The sequence below is a fragment of the Schistocerca nitens genome, chromosome 4 (assembly GCF_023898315.1).
Source record: "Schistocerca nitens isolate TAMUIC-IGC-003100 chromosome 4, iqSchNite1.1, whole genome shotgun sequence".
Lineage (NCBI taxonomy): Eukaryota > Metazoa > Arthropoda > Insecta > Orthoptera > Acrididae > Schistocerca > Schistocerca nitens.
The window spans coordinates 284,200,497-284,221,894 of NC_064617.1; the positions used below are offsets into that span (position 1 = coordinate 284,200,497).

Sequence of the window (21,398 nt, forward strand, 5' to 3'; positions counted from 1 at the left end):
AATTCGGCCGCGCCCTTTCAAAGGAACCATCCCAGCATTTGCCTGGAGCGATTTAGGGAAAGCACGGAAAACCTAAATCAGGATGGCCGGACGCGGGATTGAACCGTCGTCCTCCCGAATGTGAGTACAGTGTGCTACCACTGCGCCACCTCGCTCGGTCAAAAACTGAAGACATATCAAGCATGAAAATAGGAAGGTGGTGTACTGAAATGTAAAAGAAGCAACAGAACAGGAACAGTGCAGGGTCCAAACTAAACATGTGCAACATCGAGGAAAGCTGGAAGTACCACTGCGTCGTGATTGTGTGGTCATGGTGTTGGACTACAAAGTGGGAGGACCGTGTACAAATCTGTCTTGCGCTTTTTTTTTTCACAAAATTATAAACTTTCCGTCCGGTCATTGACGTGTCGTTCTCCTCCTGCAGTCTTGGCAACTGCCATACTATACACTGGTTAGAGAATATAAGTCATGTGATAAGAATATATTACCGTCACAATTGAATGTGATGAACAGATAGAGCTGGCGAGATGCCGCATAGACCCATCACAGAAATGGAAACAGCAAACGGCTGTAAACTACGTTACAACGAAAGGAATTCAAGTGTGGAAACTTCTAAAACGGAACCTACGAGTCATTAACATGGGGTATTTTTGTAGAACAAATAGGAGGTAAAGTACGACTGGAAGTCCCTCCCTTACCCCTCGCTGTCGCAAACGGACGTTACACCACGACACAGACACATTTTTGAATACAGCGGATAGGCGTGTCAATGGCCGGACGGACAGTTCATAATTTGGCAGGAAAAAAGGGCATTAGGGAGATTCGAACACGGATCTCCCCGTTCGCTGTCCAACTATGTGACCACATATCCACGACGCAATATCCCGCAAATTCCCGCGATGTTGCTCGTCGCAAGCTTCGACCGTTTACTGTTCCTATTTTGTTTCTTTCCATTGTTCAGTATGCATTCTTCTTGGTTTCAGGCTTGATCTGTGTTCAGTTTTTAACGGACTATCCATTGGACCATCTTACCGCTAAATCTGAGGGAAGGTGGGGGTGGGGGATGGGGGCGGGGTGCGATGGGAAATTTCCCTTGCAAGCTGTGCCAATAGTGTTTTATAGCGGAACAAAACTGCCCAATATTGCCATAGAACCTCCCGGTAGCTATAGGAGTAACAGCTCTCGAGAACGAAAACTTATAGTCGGGAATACGTGGTTTTTGTAGGCCTTTTACGAAAACGGAAAGAACATTTCACCTCCAGAAGAATTAGAGCTAGAGCATTGAAGTTTTAAATGAAAACCGGTAATTAAGACGTGTGATAATATTTTATAACGTATTGATTGAAATGCTGTTACTTCAGGGGCACACGCGAATTCCACGTAATTTAGTCCTGTCAAACTTTCTGCAGGCACTGTGCATAATGACTGGCCGCAACACATAAGGGAGTTATTACGACAAAATAAAATACCTACAGCCGTCCTTACGATTTTATTTTATTGCAACCAGTTTCAACGCTTCAGTGCGTCATCTTCAGGCTGTTGATGCGGTACGGGTTGATATGATCCCTACATATATATCACATGAGTTGCCAGCATTACTGGATACGCAGATAATGTGTCAGCACTCCAACCATCAACTGCCAACTCTCATCAACCCGTACCGCATTAACAAAAGCCTGAAGATGGACCACTGAAACGTTGAAACTGGCTGCAACAAAATAAAATCATAAAGACGGCTGTAGGTGTTTTATTTTGTCCCAGAGACCTCCTGCCAACAGGATGGACATAAGGGAGTTGGTTGTGCTTATTATTTCCATCCGTGGTAGAAAGAGAAAAATTTTCATTACCACAATTAAGTAGCATTTATACTGCAGAACTAACCATAATTGAAGAAGCAACTACGTTTGGAGCCAAAAAAAAAGAGGACAAATCTATTCTAATGAACTCTAGAATGCTTTGGAACCCTTAGAACACCGGAAGTGGAAATCGGTGTTTTATTTATGATGTAGTGAAATTGATAATGAATGACAAGAACGATATGAAACGTCTGACAGGTAACTAAGCGCATTTAAAATGCAAACAATAGTGATTTCTTCTCAGCGATTTCTTCTATTCCATAGACAAATATTTTATTTCGGACCAGTAAAATGCGCATGTACAGCGTAGCAGACAAATCGCTTAGTTTTAGTTTAAGAGTATTTCAATTAGCATGCCTAGCGTCATTGATTAGAATGATCCTCACGCACGCAAGCAACCACGCAAGCACGCGTGTTGTGTGTACATAGTCTGTAAACAGACTCGATCCACAAAGTTACGGTAGAAATTTATGGGACAAGACTGTGCTTCCGATACGCAATGCAAATACGGAAACTCGTCTACACAGCGAGATAAGTTTTTCTCCGCTGTGTGTGGCTGCTGCATGCATTTTTATCATAATGTAGTTACTTCCGCGATTCGCAATAGAAAAGACAGTAAAAACGCATTTTTAAAATTGGAGGTCAGAGAAGACAATTAAAGAACCTTTCACGGTGGCTTGAGATTCTTAATAGTGGTGCGAGGCTGGAGAAAGGATGGGGGGAGGGGGGGGGGGGCGGAGCGAGGGAGGGTGATCTACAGCCAACTTCGGCATAAATCATTGTAGACATTAAAATCATACATTTCGTGCTGTTTGATTACTTAGGATTAAGAACTTTTACAATCTGATATGACAGCTGTCTGAAAGTATACACTTCATATTAAACGAAATTAGACAACTAAAGTACGGCAAATGTCTGAAATTGGGAAATCGAAATCATGTTGGCCTTAACCTCTGTGACGTCAGAGGCCATCAATCACACTAGAAGGGCACTCGAGTGTTGGCTGTGTCCCTTCGCCTCATCATTCATCTTCACCGGAGCTTTATTCCTATGCCATATGGTATCACGCAATTTGGTCCTTCTACAATTTTTGCACGCTAAAAAAAATTCCTTGTTGACAAGAGCACATTTCACGAATGTGGAGGAATAATATTGGAAGAAAGTGGCGAGAGGGTGTAAATAATTGTAAAACATAACTCACTACTCCAGCTTTTTTATAAAAAAAGCATTATGTACAAATAAAATAAATAACTTATCTGGAAAAGAATCCAGGTTAATTTTTTGATCATACGCAGTATACAGGGAATTTTTTAACTATGCATCCGCAGCAAGAAATTCACATGATCTTATCACTTAAAAAGAAGTTTTATGGAACCTGAAAATTTTTTCAGACACAAAACGCTAATAAAAGGATCTGCAGCGAATTGACGCATGGTGCAGGGAATGGCAAATCAATCTCAATGTAGACAAGTGTAATGTGCTGCGAATACATAGAAAGATAGATCCCTTATCATTTAGCTACAAAATAGCAGGTCAGCAACTGGAAGCAGTTAATTTCATAAATTATCTGGGAGTACGCATTAGGAGTGATTTAAAATGGAATGATCTTATTAAGTTTATCCTCGGTAAAGCAGATGCCAGACTGAAATTCATTGGAAGAATCCTAAGGAAATGCAATCCGAAAATAAAGGAAGTAGGTTACAGTACGCTCGTTCGCCCACTGCTTGAATGCTGCTCAACACTGGGATCCGTACCAGATAGGGTTGGTAGAAGAGATAGAGAAGATCCAACGGAGAGCAGTGCGCTTCGTTACAGGATCATGTAATAATCGCGAAAGCGTTTCGGAGATGATAGATAAACTCCAGTGGAAGACTCTGCAGGAGAGACGCTCAGTAGCTCAGTACGGGCTTTTGTTAAGGTTTCGAGAACATACCTTCACCGAAGAGTCGAGCAGTATATTGCTCCCTCCTACGTATATCGCGAAGAGACCATGAGGGTAAAACCAGAGAGATTAGAGCCCACACAGAAGCAAACCGACAATCCTCCTTTCCACGAACAATACGAGACTGGAATAGAAGGGAGAACCGATAGAGGTACTCAGGGTACCCTCCGCCACACACCGTCAGGTAGCTTGCGGAGTATGGATGTAGATGTGTTTTAACACCATTCTCACGAAACTTATTTTACCAATAAAATGAACGCCCTTTTAGTTTTTTTCATTTTTGTCTTCAATCATGCCCCGTATTGGCTCTGAGCACTATGGGACTTAACATCTGCAGTCATCAGTCTCCTAGAACTTAGAACAAGTTAAACCTAACTAACCTAAGGACATCACACACATCCATGCCCGAGGCAGGATTCAAACCTGCCCCGTATTAATACTTGCTACGACCTTCTTACCGAGTTTATATTTATGAAAACTCTGACTTGACAGAAACTTATCTGCACGCCTCAGTTAATGTTTTATCGTACTGAAAGTCACTGTGTTGTTAGAAGTTGCTCAAACTATTCTGTACGCATTTACAGACACGGTCATTGCACAGCATTTTTATGAAAAAAATTATATCTCGTCGCCGAGGTATATGAACTGTAGGTACTTACCAGTTCAAAATATAATACTCTGTGCAGCTTCTCTACGGGAATCATTGTTAGGAAAGATGTCGGTAAGTACATTTCTGCATATTTGTCAGTGCCTCCACTAACTTCTTGTACGGTTGGTTGGTTGGTTGGTTGGTTTGGGGAAGGAGACCAGACAGCGTTGTCATCGGTCTCATCGGAGTAGGGAAGGATGGGGAAGGAAGTCGGCCGTGCCCTTTCAGAGGAACCATCCCGGCATTTGCCTGGAGTGATTTAGGGAAATCACGGAAAACCTAAATCAGGATGGCCGGACGCGGGATTGAACCGTCGTCCTCCCGAATGCGAGTCCAGTGTCTTACCACTGCGCCACCCCGCTCGGTTTCTTGTACGGTATCGCCTTTTATCTATCGTTTTTTTAAGCTAGGCGCGCATGCAGTTGCTTCAGAATACACCCAAGCAAACAGCTACAAGTCCAACAGATGTGTTCTTCATGAACCTATCTATTCAGAACTCGTCTCAGTGCTGCGGTAAGTTACTGATAGCATCTGTCATCAAGTTGTATGGTCTCAGGCGACAAAGATTAAAAACTTAACGTTTAGGCGACGTCGTAGTCATTAAAGGCAGCGACGCCGCCATCAACTTGGAGAGATTTAGCAACGCGAAATCTATATCTGAAGGGCCCTGACGGGGATTTTATTCAAACTTCGGTTTGTTAATCATGTACCAATTCATTTGGCATAAATGCAGAAGCGAAACCTGTTGAATTAAGAAATGTTAAAGCTTTTTTCAGAAATGGAAAAAAATAATTCGATCTTTAATCTGATTGTTTTATATGCAAATGGGCAATATTGGGCCTTCTTGGTGAAATCTGTCTTGCTTTATAGATCTGTGGACGGGTAGAATTTGGATGAAATTTCGCACAGGTATTCTTGGCTTAAAGAAATCTACATCTGTCTTAGCTTTGCTCTCCGTAGTTATGAGAAAATGGATATAGAAGTCTTCCGTGTCATTTAAGTTCTAATGACGGCTAGTTGCCGGGCAGGTTCGGTCGGCTTTTACAGAAGCTATATTTACGGACACAGGTTCAAGCACACGTAAGTTATTGATAACTTCTATTCTGTAAATATATTTTACCAACAAAGTAATCACTATTTCAGTATTGCAGATCGTTGTTCGTATGCTGTGTGTCGCATTACAGCTCTCCCAGTTGCGACATAAATTAATCCGCGTTATTTCACGATTCACAGCAGCGTCTGAATTTGTCTTTTCGTATTTCGCCATTTATTAGGAATAGCTTGAGCAGTTAAATGCCTGCTGCTACGTAGCTTTCATTTGCCGTCAAAGGACCAAGAGGAAAACACTGTAATCGATCAGTTCATTACGGTTAGCGTACATACTGAGGACAAGTCCAATATTTGTGAGGAAATTACGAAGTGTCATTAAATGTAAGTGGAAAATTTTGGACTCACCCACATTTAGCACAACTGTTTAACCAGTTTTCGGAGGTCAGTAAAAAGAATCAGTTTGCAGTGCAACGGCATAGTTAATTGGCCTTTAGCAGACGACGACACGTTGGTATCAGTAAAGACAGGCAAATGGAATACTGGAGGAAGAGCCAGCCAAAAAGTCATCAAGAGAGGGTACAAATAAAAATATTCATTTGAGAAGTGAAAATACTTCCAGTTTGGGTCGTGTCATTTAACTGAGGCAGCGAAGCCTTGTGTTCCTTCAAGTTTTTTTTTTTTGTTTTTTTTTTAAACGTAAAGTGCCACCCGATCGTTTGTGTAGCGTGGGACGTATGAACTACATAGGTGTTAATTCTATGGAGTAAAGTAGTTAAGTTTAATTTTTATATATAAATTCAGAATAATTAGCAGGTAATATTTCTTTCATTCTGTCATTTATTTATTAAAACAAAAAACTTCATCAAACGAATGGGATTATTTATAATGTTAAAATGGTTGTCTTGAAACAAAGTATATTTTACCTGAGAAATGTTGAGTATGACGCCTTAGCATCTACGCCAACAGAACAGCTCGGCAATTGGACTGATTGATTGAGAGGGTTTATGGGACCAAACGGCGAGGTCATCAGTTCCACGATTCCGAAGCTACTCACAGAAGAAAGAGGGTCCACTAAAAACGAACGGATCCAGTCAGGAGGTTGGAATCATACAATAATGAAGTTACCACGCACACAGTAAAAGGCATGAAAGGTGAGACCAAATCTAAAAACTGGAAAAAAAGGGGCGGTCTTTCCATGGTGGAGTTGTCATGGGCTCCCAAAACGAGAAGACACGAAGTGGGGTCCCAACCACAACCAACCTGCCCCTGCTCCAAGATCGGCAATTGGAAAACAATGTTGTTTCGCGCTAAAAGGCTAAGAAAGTATATATTTTCTTTCAGTGACAGATCTATGTGAAGTTTCATACGAATCTATGAGCCATAGTAGTTTGCTTCCGTTATTAGCCGGTTAGAAAGTAGCAATGAATTAATCATAAAGTTACTGAACATAACATTCCCAGACAGCCTTTAGCAATTTAGGGAAAAATCTACTACACCTGGCTGATTCAGACGGAATTCCAACTTAGTTCCGATCAATCGCTTCGACTGCTTTTTCTAAGAACTATGAAAAGTTTTTGGCAGCTTGAAGAAACCTAAGAAAAACACTTCTGAGGAATCTTAAGGCGCGATTACTAGCAATTATTATTTTCAAACTGCAAAATATCATAAAAGTTTCGTCACTTTTCGGAACGAATTTGAGTGTAACGGATGGGCGCGCGTTAGATAAGATAACAGCCACTTGTCATTCTGATAACAGACGGCTGTACACTAGCTCCGTCCATAAATGTACGGAGAGTAAAGCCGGGAAGCAGTATTCCAAGACAGTGGCCTAGCAAAGCTGCAGTTTATAGCTAAAATTTTCTATTTTGGAGTAAAAAAAATACAAGTATCGCTTATTCAAATGACTATAAACATCTACTGACGGAATTACGACCTACTTCTACAGCGCCTCATCTTAACTGTTTCGGCGCTGACTGCAACGAAAAGTGCTTCATAAGGAGCGACACCTGGAACACAAAGATTTTCGGTCTTTCTCACGGTTTTTATGAAAAATCTAACGAAGATCACAGCGGAGCGGGGTTTTTTGAAGCGGAACTCCGGAAGTTACCGACACACATTTCCTGGTCCCGGCTTCCTGAGGTGCCAGCTGATACAAGGCGCGACTCAACCGCGAATAGGGCCACGACGGAGTCATCAGAGTTGAAACAGAAGCTACAACTGGGGAGATCGGCCGTGCCTTGTTCAATGAGACCACCCCTGCATTTGCCTCCAGCAGTTTACGAAAACTACGGGAAACCAAAATTTGCATGACGTGATGAGGGCTCGAACTCCAGTCCTCCAAAATGCAGTTCGCATGTCTTAAGCAGTGCACGACCTCACTCAGTCTCAATCGCGGAAGTCTTATTGGCTTCACAGGACGGCGAATATCCGAGACTGCAGCAGTCATCTAATCTATTCTACATACTGTGGTAGGAAATAGGCTGTTCTTAAACACACGCACCAGTGAATGTCGTTATTGCCTTCTACATGAAACTGAATAAAAGACTGATAATCCACGTTTATTTTTTAAATTTTAGACAGCTTTTTTCATAGGCTCCACCGAAGAAAGATTTGTTCGTGTCTGCGTTTACAGTCATTTCAGAGTACAGCATGAGAATGGCCAGTATAGTTTGAGTAAATTGAAGGATACAGAAAAGTTCGATTTTTTCTTACTAAAAAAAACAAAAACAAAAAAACATTGTATTCATATACGAACAGGGAGTGTGATGCACGTATCCATTTTGTACTCCGTAGTTGCTTAAAATAGGGAGAAGGTTTTAAGCTTATAGCTAAGGTAAATAATACTAGTTCTTCCTTAACAAAATCCTTACCAGGTTGGACTAACAGAAAAGAGAGGAAAGAATCAGAAGAGCTGCATGAACATGTTTTTTTAGCCACCATTAGTGTTTCACAGAGATCTTCAACAAATTGCAATGGTAGACTTACCAGAAAGACGATGAGCAGAAACTATAAATTCGAAGAAGGGGGGGGGGGGGGGGCGCAAGTGAGGAAACTTATTACTTCCTAAATCATACACTCATGTAATAGCAAAAGGCTAAAATTACATGTATTCGGAGGTCATGCAGGAAAAAGTATATAGACAGTCTCTTCTCTCCGTCGGTCATCTGCGAAAGCAATAGACGACGAGAAATTGAAGGGGTTGCTGGAATAATGAATTAACCCACAAGATCGTATCCATAACGAATATTCACTCTGCAGAAGAGTATTAATAGATTTGCAACTTCCGGGCAGATAAAAAGTGTGTGCAGAAACTGGTCTCTAACAGATAGTGTGATCACACTAACCCTTACTCAACCGAAGGTTAGCGCTTTCTTACGCCGACCCCTTCAGTCGATACTCCTCCGCTGTGTATACTTCCCCGGTGGCTTATAGAGTACACACGTATAGAATCTTTTGTCTATTGCCTATGTCTATTGCCTATTGTCTATGTCGAACTAGCTTATTTATTTCAAAAACATTGATGCTACAGTAACGGTCTGTCATGATTCTTATTTCTGCTACATGTTACCAGCGTACAATCATGCTTTGGCAGAGCATAAAATTGTATTGCAGCTTGACGATCAGACAAGGTTTTTACAATTCTTTGGAAAAGTTTAGCAGCCTGACTCATTGAAGGGTAACTACGGAGATGTATCCGTGGTCTGGCTCGCTAAAAATTTTTTCATCTCCATGATTTGGAAGACAGGAGAAACAGAACAGGTGCCGCGCATTTGCTGCTCAGCACTACGACCACCTCTGCGTTACTCTTCTGTATTCCTACACACACAATACTACAAGTATTTTCACACGATAAAAAAATACACGTTTGAAACAGGCAAACGTAAACTAATCATGACGCTCTGTATTACCACAGGCAACAGGAAGAGGAAGGGAGGAGGGGCATAGGTAGCTCACCTCCCCCCCCCCCCTTTCCTGAAACCTGGAGTACAGAATTTTATACAGAACTATCACACTATTTCTAGAAGTGAGTGGATAACCATCGATTCTCTGGGATATAGTAAGTTTCTGTCACCTATAAAAACTTAGTTGGTGTGCCAAGACACGCCTGGAAACTGACCATCTCATTTATATAAAAAATAGCCGTTTTAGAGTCTTGCCTACCCCTTCCCCGGAAAAAAAAAATTTCTGTGGGCGCCTATGTGCATTACGTAATAGTTTTGTCACATCTAAAAGGAAGGAAGGAAGAGAAGAAAATAATTCATTAGACGACCATGAATCAGTAACAAACTAGACGGCAATTCTCTGCGTGCTCCCTGTATTTTCAAGATAAAGGGCGATTGGTGAAAAAATTCTCGCCGAAATTAGTTTAGTTGTAACAAAGCGGATCTGCAAATGCCGTACAGCATCGTAAACTGGTTTCACTTAGGTTTTACCAATACAATAACGCAGGATTGTGGCGTTCACTAGGAAGTCATCAGTGAATGTGTTACTTTGCTAGGAGCAGAACATAAATCAGATTGAAGGAATATGAATACCACTCCCAGTTTTTCCTATCGCGTTGCGATAACTCGTGGAGTTTAAAACAATGTCTTTCCGAGTGACTCCCCAATAATCTATTTCTGGTTAAGGCTCCAGGTGCATGGGTCATTGACGGCCGGAGTGGCCGAGCGGTTCAAGGCGCTACAGTCTGGAGCCGCGCGACCGCTACGGTCGCAGGTTATGCGTGATGTCCTTAGGTTAGTTAGGCTTACGTAGTTCTAAGTTCTAGGGGAAGTTAAGTCCCATAGTGCTCAGAGCCATTTGAAACATTTTCGCATGGCTCATTGTTTTTCTCTACTTTACAGCGATATTATGAATTTGAACAACATGATACAAGAGTCATCCGTGAGTGGAAATGGGCCGGTTGTCTGCGATGTTGCTCTTTCAGAGTGGAACTCCCTTTTTGCAACTAATTTACTCTAAATGAAACCTTCCTGGAAATCGACATGTCAGATAATCATTAAAATCTCCATCTTACCAACAGAGGCATCCGATCATTGTAGAATGGTTTCGTTGGAAACAGCACTGCCCGCAAAAGCCAAGAGGTCTGCGCTCGAGTCCCTGTGTAATCTGCGTGTAAAAGGAAAATCAAACTTTAATGTTCTGTCGACAGCGAGGTCATTAGAGGCGGAATATCAGCTCGCATTCGGGAAACGAAACCCGCAGTGACCTTCCCAGGCAAACTATGCCGGCTTTTACTTCAAGCGATTTAGAAGAAGTGGAAACTGTAAACCAGGATGGGTGTACAGGCAACTGAACCGCCGACCTCTCGATTTAGAGTCCACTGTCATAAAAACTGCGGCATCTCACTGTCTCTGGGGAAATATACAGATTATTGAAACCACAATTTACGGATTATGTTTTATATCCCGGCAGGATGGTAACATACACAAGGCGTTATCAAAATTTTCCGTTCGAAGGCCGTACAGTCCAGAATCGGTATGCCGATCAGGCAAAATCTCCGTGAGCGTTGAGGTAATCACTACGCCGATACGCTCCAGGTTGAAGATACTCGTCTGGTAAAAACACCATGTCTTGCTGCCCGGAGGAGTCCTAACTGCCTGTTGCAAATCCCCGTCCGACAGGAATCGTCGACCCTTCAAGGCATTTTTTTAAGGGACCCAATAGCTTGGGAAGACGTAAGGACTACAGGATGTGTGTTCGAGCGTCTCCCACTTGTCCGTAATGGATGAGGCTAGCTTCCGAGATCGACAGGCGTCTTGTGTCGACCATTCCACAACTATGGTTCTCGTCTCGACGTACATGCGGCCCCCAAACACTGAATGTCTATCGGTGTTTTGTCCTTCGGCAGCCAAGAAAAGAATAACAGTGCATTGATCCTGTTTGGACTCATTTGGTAATAGTGTCGCCATAGTTCGCGTTTACACATTTACCGTACGCACGTCGGAAAGACGCGAATGCAACAATAATCTCTTGCCTACATGTCGGTGCTTATATACCCGCAACGCAGTAGCGGTACGTCTCACGTACGCTGCCGCGACGCCTTCAAACGGAAACTTTTTGATCACTTCTCACAGTTTACTGTGGTGTCCTTTATTTTAGGAGACGGTGAGATGGGTGCTGTAAGTGGTTGACGTGCTATATCCTAGCTTGCTCTACACTTTGGTCGGCAGCAAGTTTTAACCTGTTCTTAGGAGAGCTGACTCAACGATTTATTTCTTTAGTGATCACGTATCCATACTTCCTGACAAACCACACTCTCAGCTGCATATTTGTATACTATCGTTACATTTGGAGACTAATTATAGGAACAATTTAATTTGTGGAACCGAAGGTGAATATGCGCGTGAATGCGACACATAGAGCATTAATAAACTTTCAGTAATATTTTCTTTATCGTTGATAGCTTTTTAAGCATTTCAACGACATTACTCTCGCACTGTTTTGGTACCGACGCTAATAACTGCAACGTGGAGCGTCGAAAGCCTATGATCAAATCAGTCCGGTCTCTGGCCAGTACTATGTTTATACTGGTCGACGTTTGTGTGCTGTTTCCTTATTCACCTGGCCATCAGCGACCGGATCACTTTATACATTTCACAGCGCAGTGAAATCTCTGGTGGTATCAGAAAACCGCTACAAGATTGCCTTCCAATCCCTTCTTTCCACACATTCTAGCTGACTTAACTGGCCACCAAAGGGTAAAGGCGCTCTCATAGCAAATATTTAGCGGAACTTTGCTGCGTATAACATGCGTGCAAAGACGAGATGATTACTGACAGCTGATAATGCTTTGCAAAAACAATACGATATCCATGCGTATCCGGGATTTTCTCGCAAGGTGAGCCGCACGTAAAACAGAATTGTCTTGGAACACAAAGACAATTTCAGATAGTCTATTTCAGCACTAAACGTCCAAATGGGTGGAGAAAGTTGACCTCGTTGAACCACGTGACTGCTGTCTGCAGACATATCTATTGGCGAAGTGTCCCGTCGTATTTGCGATAAGGTGTTACACATCCGCGATAGGGAAGAAAAGCGACAAGATACGATGGCGCGATATCACGTGACGTCACAGTTCCTGCAAGGCGCGAACACCGTGGGCCTGTTCTAGCTGTCACAGAGATGCCGTCAACCACCTCACCTCTTTAGCCCTCCTGGCCTAGGCTTCATGTGAGCGTGGTCAAACGTCAGTTACAGACTTTAACAATTTTTAATTTTTTGTGACCCAACTGCCAACTTCTGTTGACAATCTGTTACCAATAATACTCGCTAAGTCTTACTGTGAATTTAATGCCTTTCTTTCAACAAAATTGTAGTATAATCATGTAAAGAAAACAGTTTAATAGATTTTTGTATATAAACTTTGCTGCATATTCACAATGACCGAAAGCCTAAATAAATAAATATTGCAGACTATAATCTGCGCCACTTAACTAAATGTTTCAGATAGAGGGGTCACAGATTTATTTACGCAGATTCTTTAATTTTAGCACTGATTCTACCACAGTCGTTTCGTGGGGATATCTTGTGATCGATGAGTTATGAGTGAAAACCGAGATGAAAAACGCAAAACACAGTGCAAATCACTGTGATTCCCACCATATCACACACACTGAATAACCAAACTAGCTTTTCTTTCGGAAACAAAATCACGTGAATATTCTGTGAAAGAGGAGGTTGGCGGATACCGCGTGCAATCTACAATTCCAGGCTTTTTTTTATTTTTTTTTAATACAAATCTGCCCTTCCATTCGTCTGTCTATCTGTCCACTGTTGCTCTCAGCAGTATGGCAGTCCTATCTAAAGCACCATCTGTACTCTCAAAAAACCAGATAAAATGCTACAGCATAAAAAGGCCTAATGTCAGATAACCCTACATCCGTACTCTGCAGACCACAATGTAACGCATGGCAGAGGGCATTCACTGAAGAGACATGCCTGCTTCAAAGGAATTAATGAGACAACAGACGTGTTCTGTTCTGAACAATAAAAACTACACACAGATCCATTAACGCCTATTTGTTTACCTTTGAGTGCAATAGTGTTGCACAGAAGCTACGCAGATGGTCACTAGAGATCTCTGGTGAGTTATCGAAACTAATCAAAACACTCTACTTTTGCTGCGGCAGTCGAGATTATGCACGTGATCGTATCGCACCGAATGCGTTGTTTGCCAGCAGTGACACGAAAAAAAAAAAAAAAAAAAGAAAGTTTCAACGATAAGTGCGCAATCTAATTAAGACGAGATCACTTGAAATGAAACCTTGAGGTAAGGTTACACCACGGAGATAAAACGACTTTTACGTTGAATAACACGCATTTTATTCGCTATCCATAATCAAGAAGAAATGAGAAATGTATATTAGGTGTCAGCAGCCGAAGGTTTCATTTGTTCATCCGCAGTTAAGAACTCGGTATGGGCAATTAATTATATTCTTTGTCAACTACTGTATGAAAATAATGTATATTCTTTAATGACTTCTTTAATTGTATGGACAAACAAAAAAAAATCATTTTTTTGCGGTACGTTCTTAGGCTTTCTGACAGTTGATGGAATTTTTCACAGCGAGCTCGATGGAACAAGGGTTAATACTCTAGACTAGAATTCGCGAGGAGTGTAAATCCCCAGGCAGTTTTTCTCACCTCAATTTCCCCAAATTTCGCCGCATCACTTTTTTTTAAAAAAAAGATCGCGGTTGATTCTTGTTCAACCCGGTCTTGTAGCGTCCCTGTGTGAGGATCCCTGCATCGACAACACGTAAGAATCTAGCCTGAAGTTACTACCATTACCGATTCTCCTGGAAACATCTATGCAAAATAACTGTTTCGTAGAGACGAAAAAGAAACACAATTTCGCCGGTTATTTGCAGATGTTATGCTGTCTGTCAGTAGATATAGCAGAGTAAGCCGCACTGCTAAATTTAAGTAGTAAATGTCGCCCATTAAGATGAGCAAATGTTGGAGTTTATGCCTAGGATAGTTATACAAAAACTGAACGGAATAGTGTACAGAAACAAAATGACACTCACAGAAGATAGTGCATAGGTACCAAAAGACAAGTGTAATGAAAAAGAGGAAAGAATGACGCAGAAAGCGGAATTAGGTGTTTAAAAAGCTAGCATTGCGCATGTAGATTTAACAGTAGGTTCACCTTAGAACTAGCTACGTGAATTGGGCCCACGGTCAAGAAACAGCTCATTTGAGTTTGCAGCTCTCGTATTTTTCGTGTTTGCAGTTAAAATTGTTGGATGTAAGGTCCGCCAATAATGCAAAACACCGTTTTTTTCAAAGTTCCCACTTTGAAAAAAACGGTGTTTTGCATAACTGGCGGACCTTGCATCTAACAATAGATGTAGCATAAGAACGATGCCTGCGTAAGTTTATGGTGACAGAACTGTCCCGTCCCACACAGCTTTCGAATTCGTATCTATTCGTGCTTCACTTACTAGTCCCCAGAGCTGAATCATGTGGACTGCAGTTTTTTGCGGTCTTGTTAAGTAAATATATTTTGCTACTTAACATTTGTCTTAGCACCTGTAGCCAATGACACTATAACAGCTCCTCTTTACGTTAACTATTGCTGAAAGTTTGGGTCTGTTAGTAGTGACATTTAAGGCATTACCCTCACGAGTCGATTCTCTAACTGCCCGAAGTAATTTTCGCAAAACAAACAAAAAAAGTTAGGAGCAACCGCACACGAATCCTTGCCCGTGACACGTTTTATTCGTGTGACTCGTATTCTACAGGAGGCAAAGTCTCCCTCTGGTACAACGGCATGATCAGGAAATTTACGCGCGATATTCTCCAAGTTTTATCTGGAGCTCTCTGACAATGCAGCTGGTCTATAAAACCTATTACCATTCTGACGCACGTTTGATACTTGCCCTCACTCTGATTATGCCACAGTCGACATTTGTAATAACGTCAGTAGTTATTACGTGCTCTTTACGGCGTGCTATAAATTTCGCGGCGGCTGTGACAGACAGACGTCTGTTGACCAAATAAGTAATTTCGTAGTATGTAACCTTGCAAATGAATTTAGCGGGAGATGATGTTTTCCACAGTGATCGCGGCTCATGTAATAGGTATGCGGCGGAAACAAATGGGTTGACGCCGGCGCGACACGCCGTACTGAGCTCTAAAAACGTCGCTTTCGCGTCGCAGTACGGCGCGACCGCTAAAGATACCGGAGGCCTCGCGTGGCCAACAGCTGCCGGCTTACCTCGGGGCTGCGCGACGTCCTCCAATGCGTGCTGCTCCCAGACGAGCACGTGGTTGCCCAGGTGGGCGCTGCCGTTCGCAGCCCTGACGGAGCCCGGCGTAACGCGAGCATTGCTTCGGCTCATCTCTCGGCACTGGTGTCTGCGCGGCCGCCGCCGCCGCCTGCTCTTAATAACCGCCGTCACGTGACCTGCGGCAGCCAATGGGCGCGCGCCGGCGTGCCGCTTGCGTAACAGCACGCGCTACGGTGCGCGCTGCAGCGGCGCGCGACCACGTGCTGGCGGCTGTACGCGCCTCAGCTTGCCCGCAGGGGTGCGCGGTGTGTGCGCGCCGAAACGGAAGCCAAGGACGAGGCCGGATGTAGGTCGAAACCTAGCCGTCGCTCCCGTGACGAGTGTGCGTCACTGCTGCGCGTACGCGGTTATATCTTTGCAATTATGACTTGACTCGCCACTTTCTTTAAGAAATACAGCGACCAGCCAATTTTTATGTATTTATATTTATACCTTCTTCTTCTGCTGCTGCTGCTGCTGACTAGTGTTTCCCATGTTTGTTGGCCGCATCCTGTGGACGTACCGATCCAACTACTGCCACCTCTCTTGGGTGGTCGTTTCCCTTGGGGTCGTCCATGTTTACAAATTTTTAGTCACGAAATAGAGGGGAGACTACCAAGGATTCTTTTGGAGTAGTCAGTCATCTGACTGGTTTGATGCGGTCCTCCATGAATTCCTCTACTGTGCCAACATTTTCATCTTAGAGTAGCACTTGCAACTCCTCATTTGATTGCTGGATTCATCCAAATCTCTGTCTCACTCTATAGTTTTTACCCTCTAAATATCCTTTTTGACAATGTTGACTGGAATACTCTCTTTCAAATTCTGAAGGTGGCGGGGTAAGATAACGGGAGCGAAAGGCTATTTACAATTTGTACAGAAAGCAGATGGCAGTTATTTAGAGTCGAGGGACGTGAAAGGGAAGCAGTGGTTGGGAAGGGAGTGAGACAAGGTTGTAGCCTCTCCCCGATGCTATTCAATCTGTATACTGAGCAAACAGTAAAGGAAACAAAAGAAAAGTTCGGAGTAGGTATTAAAATCCATGGAGAAGAAATAAAAACTTTGAGGTTCGCCCATAACATTGTAATTCTGTCAGAGACAGCAAAGGCCCTGGAAGAGCAGCTGAACAGAATGGACAGTGTCTTGAAAGGAGGGTATAAGATGAACATCAACAAAAGCAAAAAAATGGTTCAAATGGCTCTGAGCACTATGGGACTCAACTGCTGTGGTCATCAGTCCCCTAGAACTTAGAACTACTTAAACCCAACCAACCTAAGGACACCACACACAGCCATGCCCGAGGCAGGACTCGAACCTGCGACCGTAGCGGTCGCTCGGTTCCAGACTGTAGCGCCTAGAACCGCACGGCCACTCCGGCCGGCCCTTGCATCTGTCTTCGCACCTTTATTTTCGCTGCCGTTAACTTTTACCGTATCTTTCGTTACCGCTCCAGTTTCTGCTGCATATCTCGTAAACGGACGCACCATTATTTTATTTACCCCTCGCTGATCATAAATTTGTTCCTCCATACGCTTATTCTCCAGACATCAGGTTACCCTTACTGCCGTTGTCACCTGGTTTCTCAGTTCCGTGGGATTAGAGTAGAGTTGTCTTCAGTAATGAGTTCTGTTTATCAACGAACACGCGTCCGCAGACGACCTGGACAGCGGTGGATACCTACCTGACTCTCGCCCGCCATACAGCCCAATAACAATGGGTGATGGTCTGGGGTGCCACTTCTTTTCATAGCAGGACCCCTTTGGTTGTCATCTGCGGCAGTCTTACAGCCCAGCGGGATGTCGACGAAATTCTACGCCCCGTTTTGTTGACCTTCTTGGCAAGCCATCCTGGGCTTACATTTCAGCAAGACATTGCCCGCCCACACACGCTAAGGGTTTCTACTGCTTGCTTCGTGATTGTCAAACCCTACCTTGGCCGTGAAGGTCGCCGGATCTCTTGCCAACTGCGGATGTTGGGGAGCATTGTGGGCAGGGTGCTCCATCCAGATCGGGATTTTGGGGATCTAACGCAGTTAGACAGATGTTGGCAAGATATCCCTCAGGACGACATCCAACAACACTCTTAATCAATACCAAGCCGAATGACTGCTTGCATAACGGCCAGAGATGGACCAACGCGTTATTTACTTGCTCAGTTTGGGAAACACTTTCTCTTTAATAAATTACCCATTTTTTAAAAATTGTAATCATTTGGTTTTCTGTACACGTACATCACATCTACCGATTTCCCTCCCGTTTGGATAATTCCTTCGCGGTGAGTGGTTTTTTTTCGTTTTGTCTATTATGTATTTGGGCGTCAAATAATGATGTTTTACTTGGAGTAAGTTGTGCGTGGAATTATGGTAGATTTTAAACAAAGAAATCCGATATGATATTATAAAGGAAGAGGTGCTATAATAACTCAGTGACAATAAGAAATAACATTCTTCCAGTATGAACCAAATTCAAACAGTTGCAATTGTAAACGTAGGCTTCCGTGACCGTTGTCACTGTCAATAAAATTCTTCTGGATTTGAGGCCGCATTGTCATCTATAAAATTCCGACGTTTCAGCGACTGTTGCAAGGTGCCTTCCTCAGGGTGTATTGCTAACTGCTGAATGAGTACTAGTTTGGTTCCTTATACTTATTAGGCGCCTTGCAACAGTCGCCGAAACGTCGGAATTTTATTGATGACAACCCAGAAAAATTTTATTGACAGTTACAATTCCTTATCTGCCGAAAATTGAACACATTTTACTATACTATAAATGTCTGTACGTAACGTAGCTATGTCCTCGCAAAGCACTAAGCTTGTCTGTAGGAACATATTTCGGGTTTAAGATGTCATAATGTAATAAAAACACTGATGAAAATGATAATTATTACCCGAAACGTCCTGTGCGCAAGATAAATAAAGTAAAAGAATTAGTAGTAGGACTTTGAACAGAGAATGTTGTATGACAAAACTAAATCCTTAATTTCACGTATCATACCTTTGAGCAGTCATTTTATAATTAACAAAATTTTTAAAAATGAGAGGAAAGGGAGGTAAAGAGAAAGCTTAGTGATTATGCCAACTCTACGTCGGTATTATCGTGTATGATAGTGAACTGAAGATCCAACATTCATTCTTTTATAATGATTATTAATACCTGTAAATGGCTACATACATGTCCCTCATTTAGTGCCTGGGGCACGCGGAGTATCTCCTTAAGGTTTTAAACTCCGTCGATGACGATGTCATTATCGATTAAGCATAATTTAAGATTGGTGGGAAGACGTGCGTACTTACCAAAGGAGCAATCCCGGCATTTGCCTTCAGAGATTAGCCACCTAAATACGGTAGGAGGTGCCCAGATCGGTTACCTCTTTAAGGAATAGTAGTTTCACAAACTCTGTAGCACCATCACACGTGAAGCGAGAGCGCAACACCCTTTTTTGAATTTGTATAATTAACTGGCGCTAAGTTAAGCAAACGTTTGGGCCCACCGAACAACACTGTCAACTGTCAAATGGGGAGATTAGATTTGCAGCAGCAGCGTCTACGAGTAAACACGGAACGGACCAGCCGTTCCGGCAGACAACACTGTTGTCTTCCCGCGGCACTCTTATCTGTAGGGAGGGCGGTGACGAGTCTCTATTTTCCAGTGACAAACAGGCAAGCGTCTAGTTTATCAATTACATCAGTAAGTATCTTCTCGTTGCATCTCAGTATGTAGCCACATAAACAAATCATTTATGTATTCATCACAAATAAAAAAGTGCAACCAGCCACACGTTTCAAAGACAGCTTCAGTTTGCCGATCGTCGGACGGCAGCTAGGATTTCTTGTACAAATATCACGTTATTTTGGCCTTTATGCATTACCATTATGGGTAAAATAATGGCATTTATGTTTTGTCAGTTCACTGTAAGGTATCAGAAGCAATGTGACTTACAGGTGTACGCGACGACGTTCCTATCACGGATTTACTTGAAATTTTGTACGCTTTTAGTAGTCCATTAGGACAACATAATGAGCAAGTAGTAAAGCATACTACTTAGGCTATTTCGAGAAAATTGCAAGTGAAATTTTACGCGTCAATGACGTAGCGGTGCGAACCTGAGTATAAGATGGCGGCGGTAATGTGGGTAGCGTTCAAGCTCGGTAATCGGTGGATCGCTGACTCGAGTCCCGTCATGTATTTTTCAGTTTGTATTTTTCGACACTAGTCATATTATTTCGTACATATTACATTTGATGTAAGGACATGTGTATTTGCATGAACTTGTATTGAATTTCTAATCATACCTATTTGTTTGCCAATTTTTATTACCAGAACAAATATTATACTTAAAACTGTCGACAAGTAAACGACCAAACGCATAAAGCTTTCTTGAAAATGTATGCCTGTCTTGATTTCGAAAATCTACACACAATCGGGTGAGGTACTTAGAACTGCTTTGCACCTGGACGCTTCGATCTGCTGAGACAGGTTTCTAGGACGAGGGATAGGATTAGAAAGCTCAAGTCAAACACCGATAAGCAAAGGTGTAAGTAACTTCGCATTACAATATGCCAGAATATGAGGCTGATGAAAAATTAAGGGTCGGATATGCGTTCGACACTACAAGATGCAGGATTTTTTTTTTTTTTTCATACAGACACGGAAAACATAAATTAGAACGGCATCTACAACATCGAATGAAAGCTATTTTTCGCATGTACTAGGAATCTTCACAGCTGTTAAGGAAAAACAGATTTTTACACCGGAAGCAGTTCCCCTTTTTTTTACGAAGTATCTTCTGTAGTGATTCAGCAAATGTGGATACAGGTGTTTGTATATTTTGGTTGTTTTCGATTAAAAACAGTCATTTCTTAATAAAGCTGGGGTGAAATTTTTTCATGGCCTTTCTGCCTTTAATTAAAATATTCAGCAAACGACTGCTTCTCTCCTCTTTGTTTACCGAGCGAGGTGGCGCAGTGGTTAGACTCTGGACTCGCATTCGGGAGGACGACGGTTCAATCCCGCGTCTGGCCATCCTGATTTAGGTTTTCCGTGATTTCCCTAAATCACTCCAGGCAAATGCCGGGATGGTTCCTCTGAAAGGGCACGGCCGATTTCCTTCCCCATCCTTCCCTAATCCGATGAGACCGATGACCACGCTGTCTGGTCTCCTTCCCCACACCAACCAACCAATCTCCTCTTTGTTAGTGGACTTTAGCTGTCGAAAGAAAGTTCGTTATACATATATACTTGGCAGATTTGTCATTTTGCACTTTCTCTTATGATACATTGGCGATATTTACACTTCACGTCTCTTTTATAAAATAGAACTGCAGTTATGTGTATTCGCACTCAGCATAGTATTGCAGTGTTTACGTTTTTTCAAAAATGGTTCAAATGGCTCTGAGCACTATGGGACTTAACTTCTGAGGTCATCAGTCCCCTAGAACTTAGAACTACTTAAACCTAACTAACCTAAGGACACCACACGCATCCATGCCCGAGGCAGGATTCGAACCTGCGACCGTAGCGGTCGCTCGACTCCAGACTGTAGCGCCTAGAACCGCACGGCCACTCCGGCTTGCAGTAAGCGTAAGACGTAGAAACTAGTAATAACTGATTTTAACAGCTGCTGCG

The 21,398-nt window shown here is 42.7% G+C and overlaps 1 protein-coding gene across 2 annotated transcripts in view; it reads right to left on the reverse strand.

Annotated features, from left to right (window-relative positions):
• Positions 1–21,398, reverse strand: part of LOC126251982 (putative inorganic phosphate cotransporter) — a 167,711-nt gene that overhangs the window by 11,841 nt on the left and 134,472 nt on the right. Inside the window, exon 1 of one of the 2 annotated variants that reach the window (XM_049952754.1) lies at positions 15,723–15,866. The exons of the other annotated variant lie outside the window; for it this stretch is intronic. Coding sequence (XP_049808711.1) covers positions 15,723–15,846 — 124 coding nt within the window. The 5' untranslated portion in view covers positions 15,847–15,866. Of the gene's footprint in view, positions 1–15,722; positions 15,867–21,398 lie in introns of those variants that run through there. 2 annotated transcript variants of the gene reach the window in all.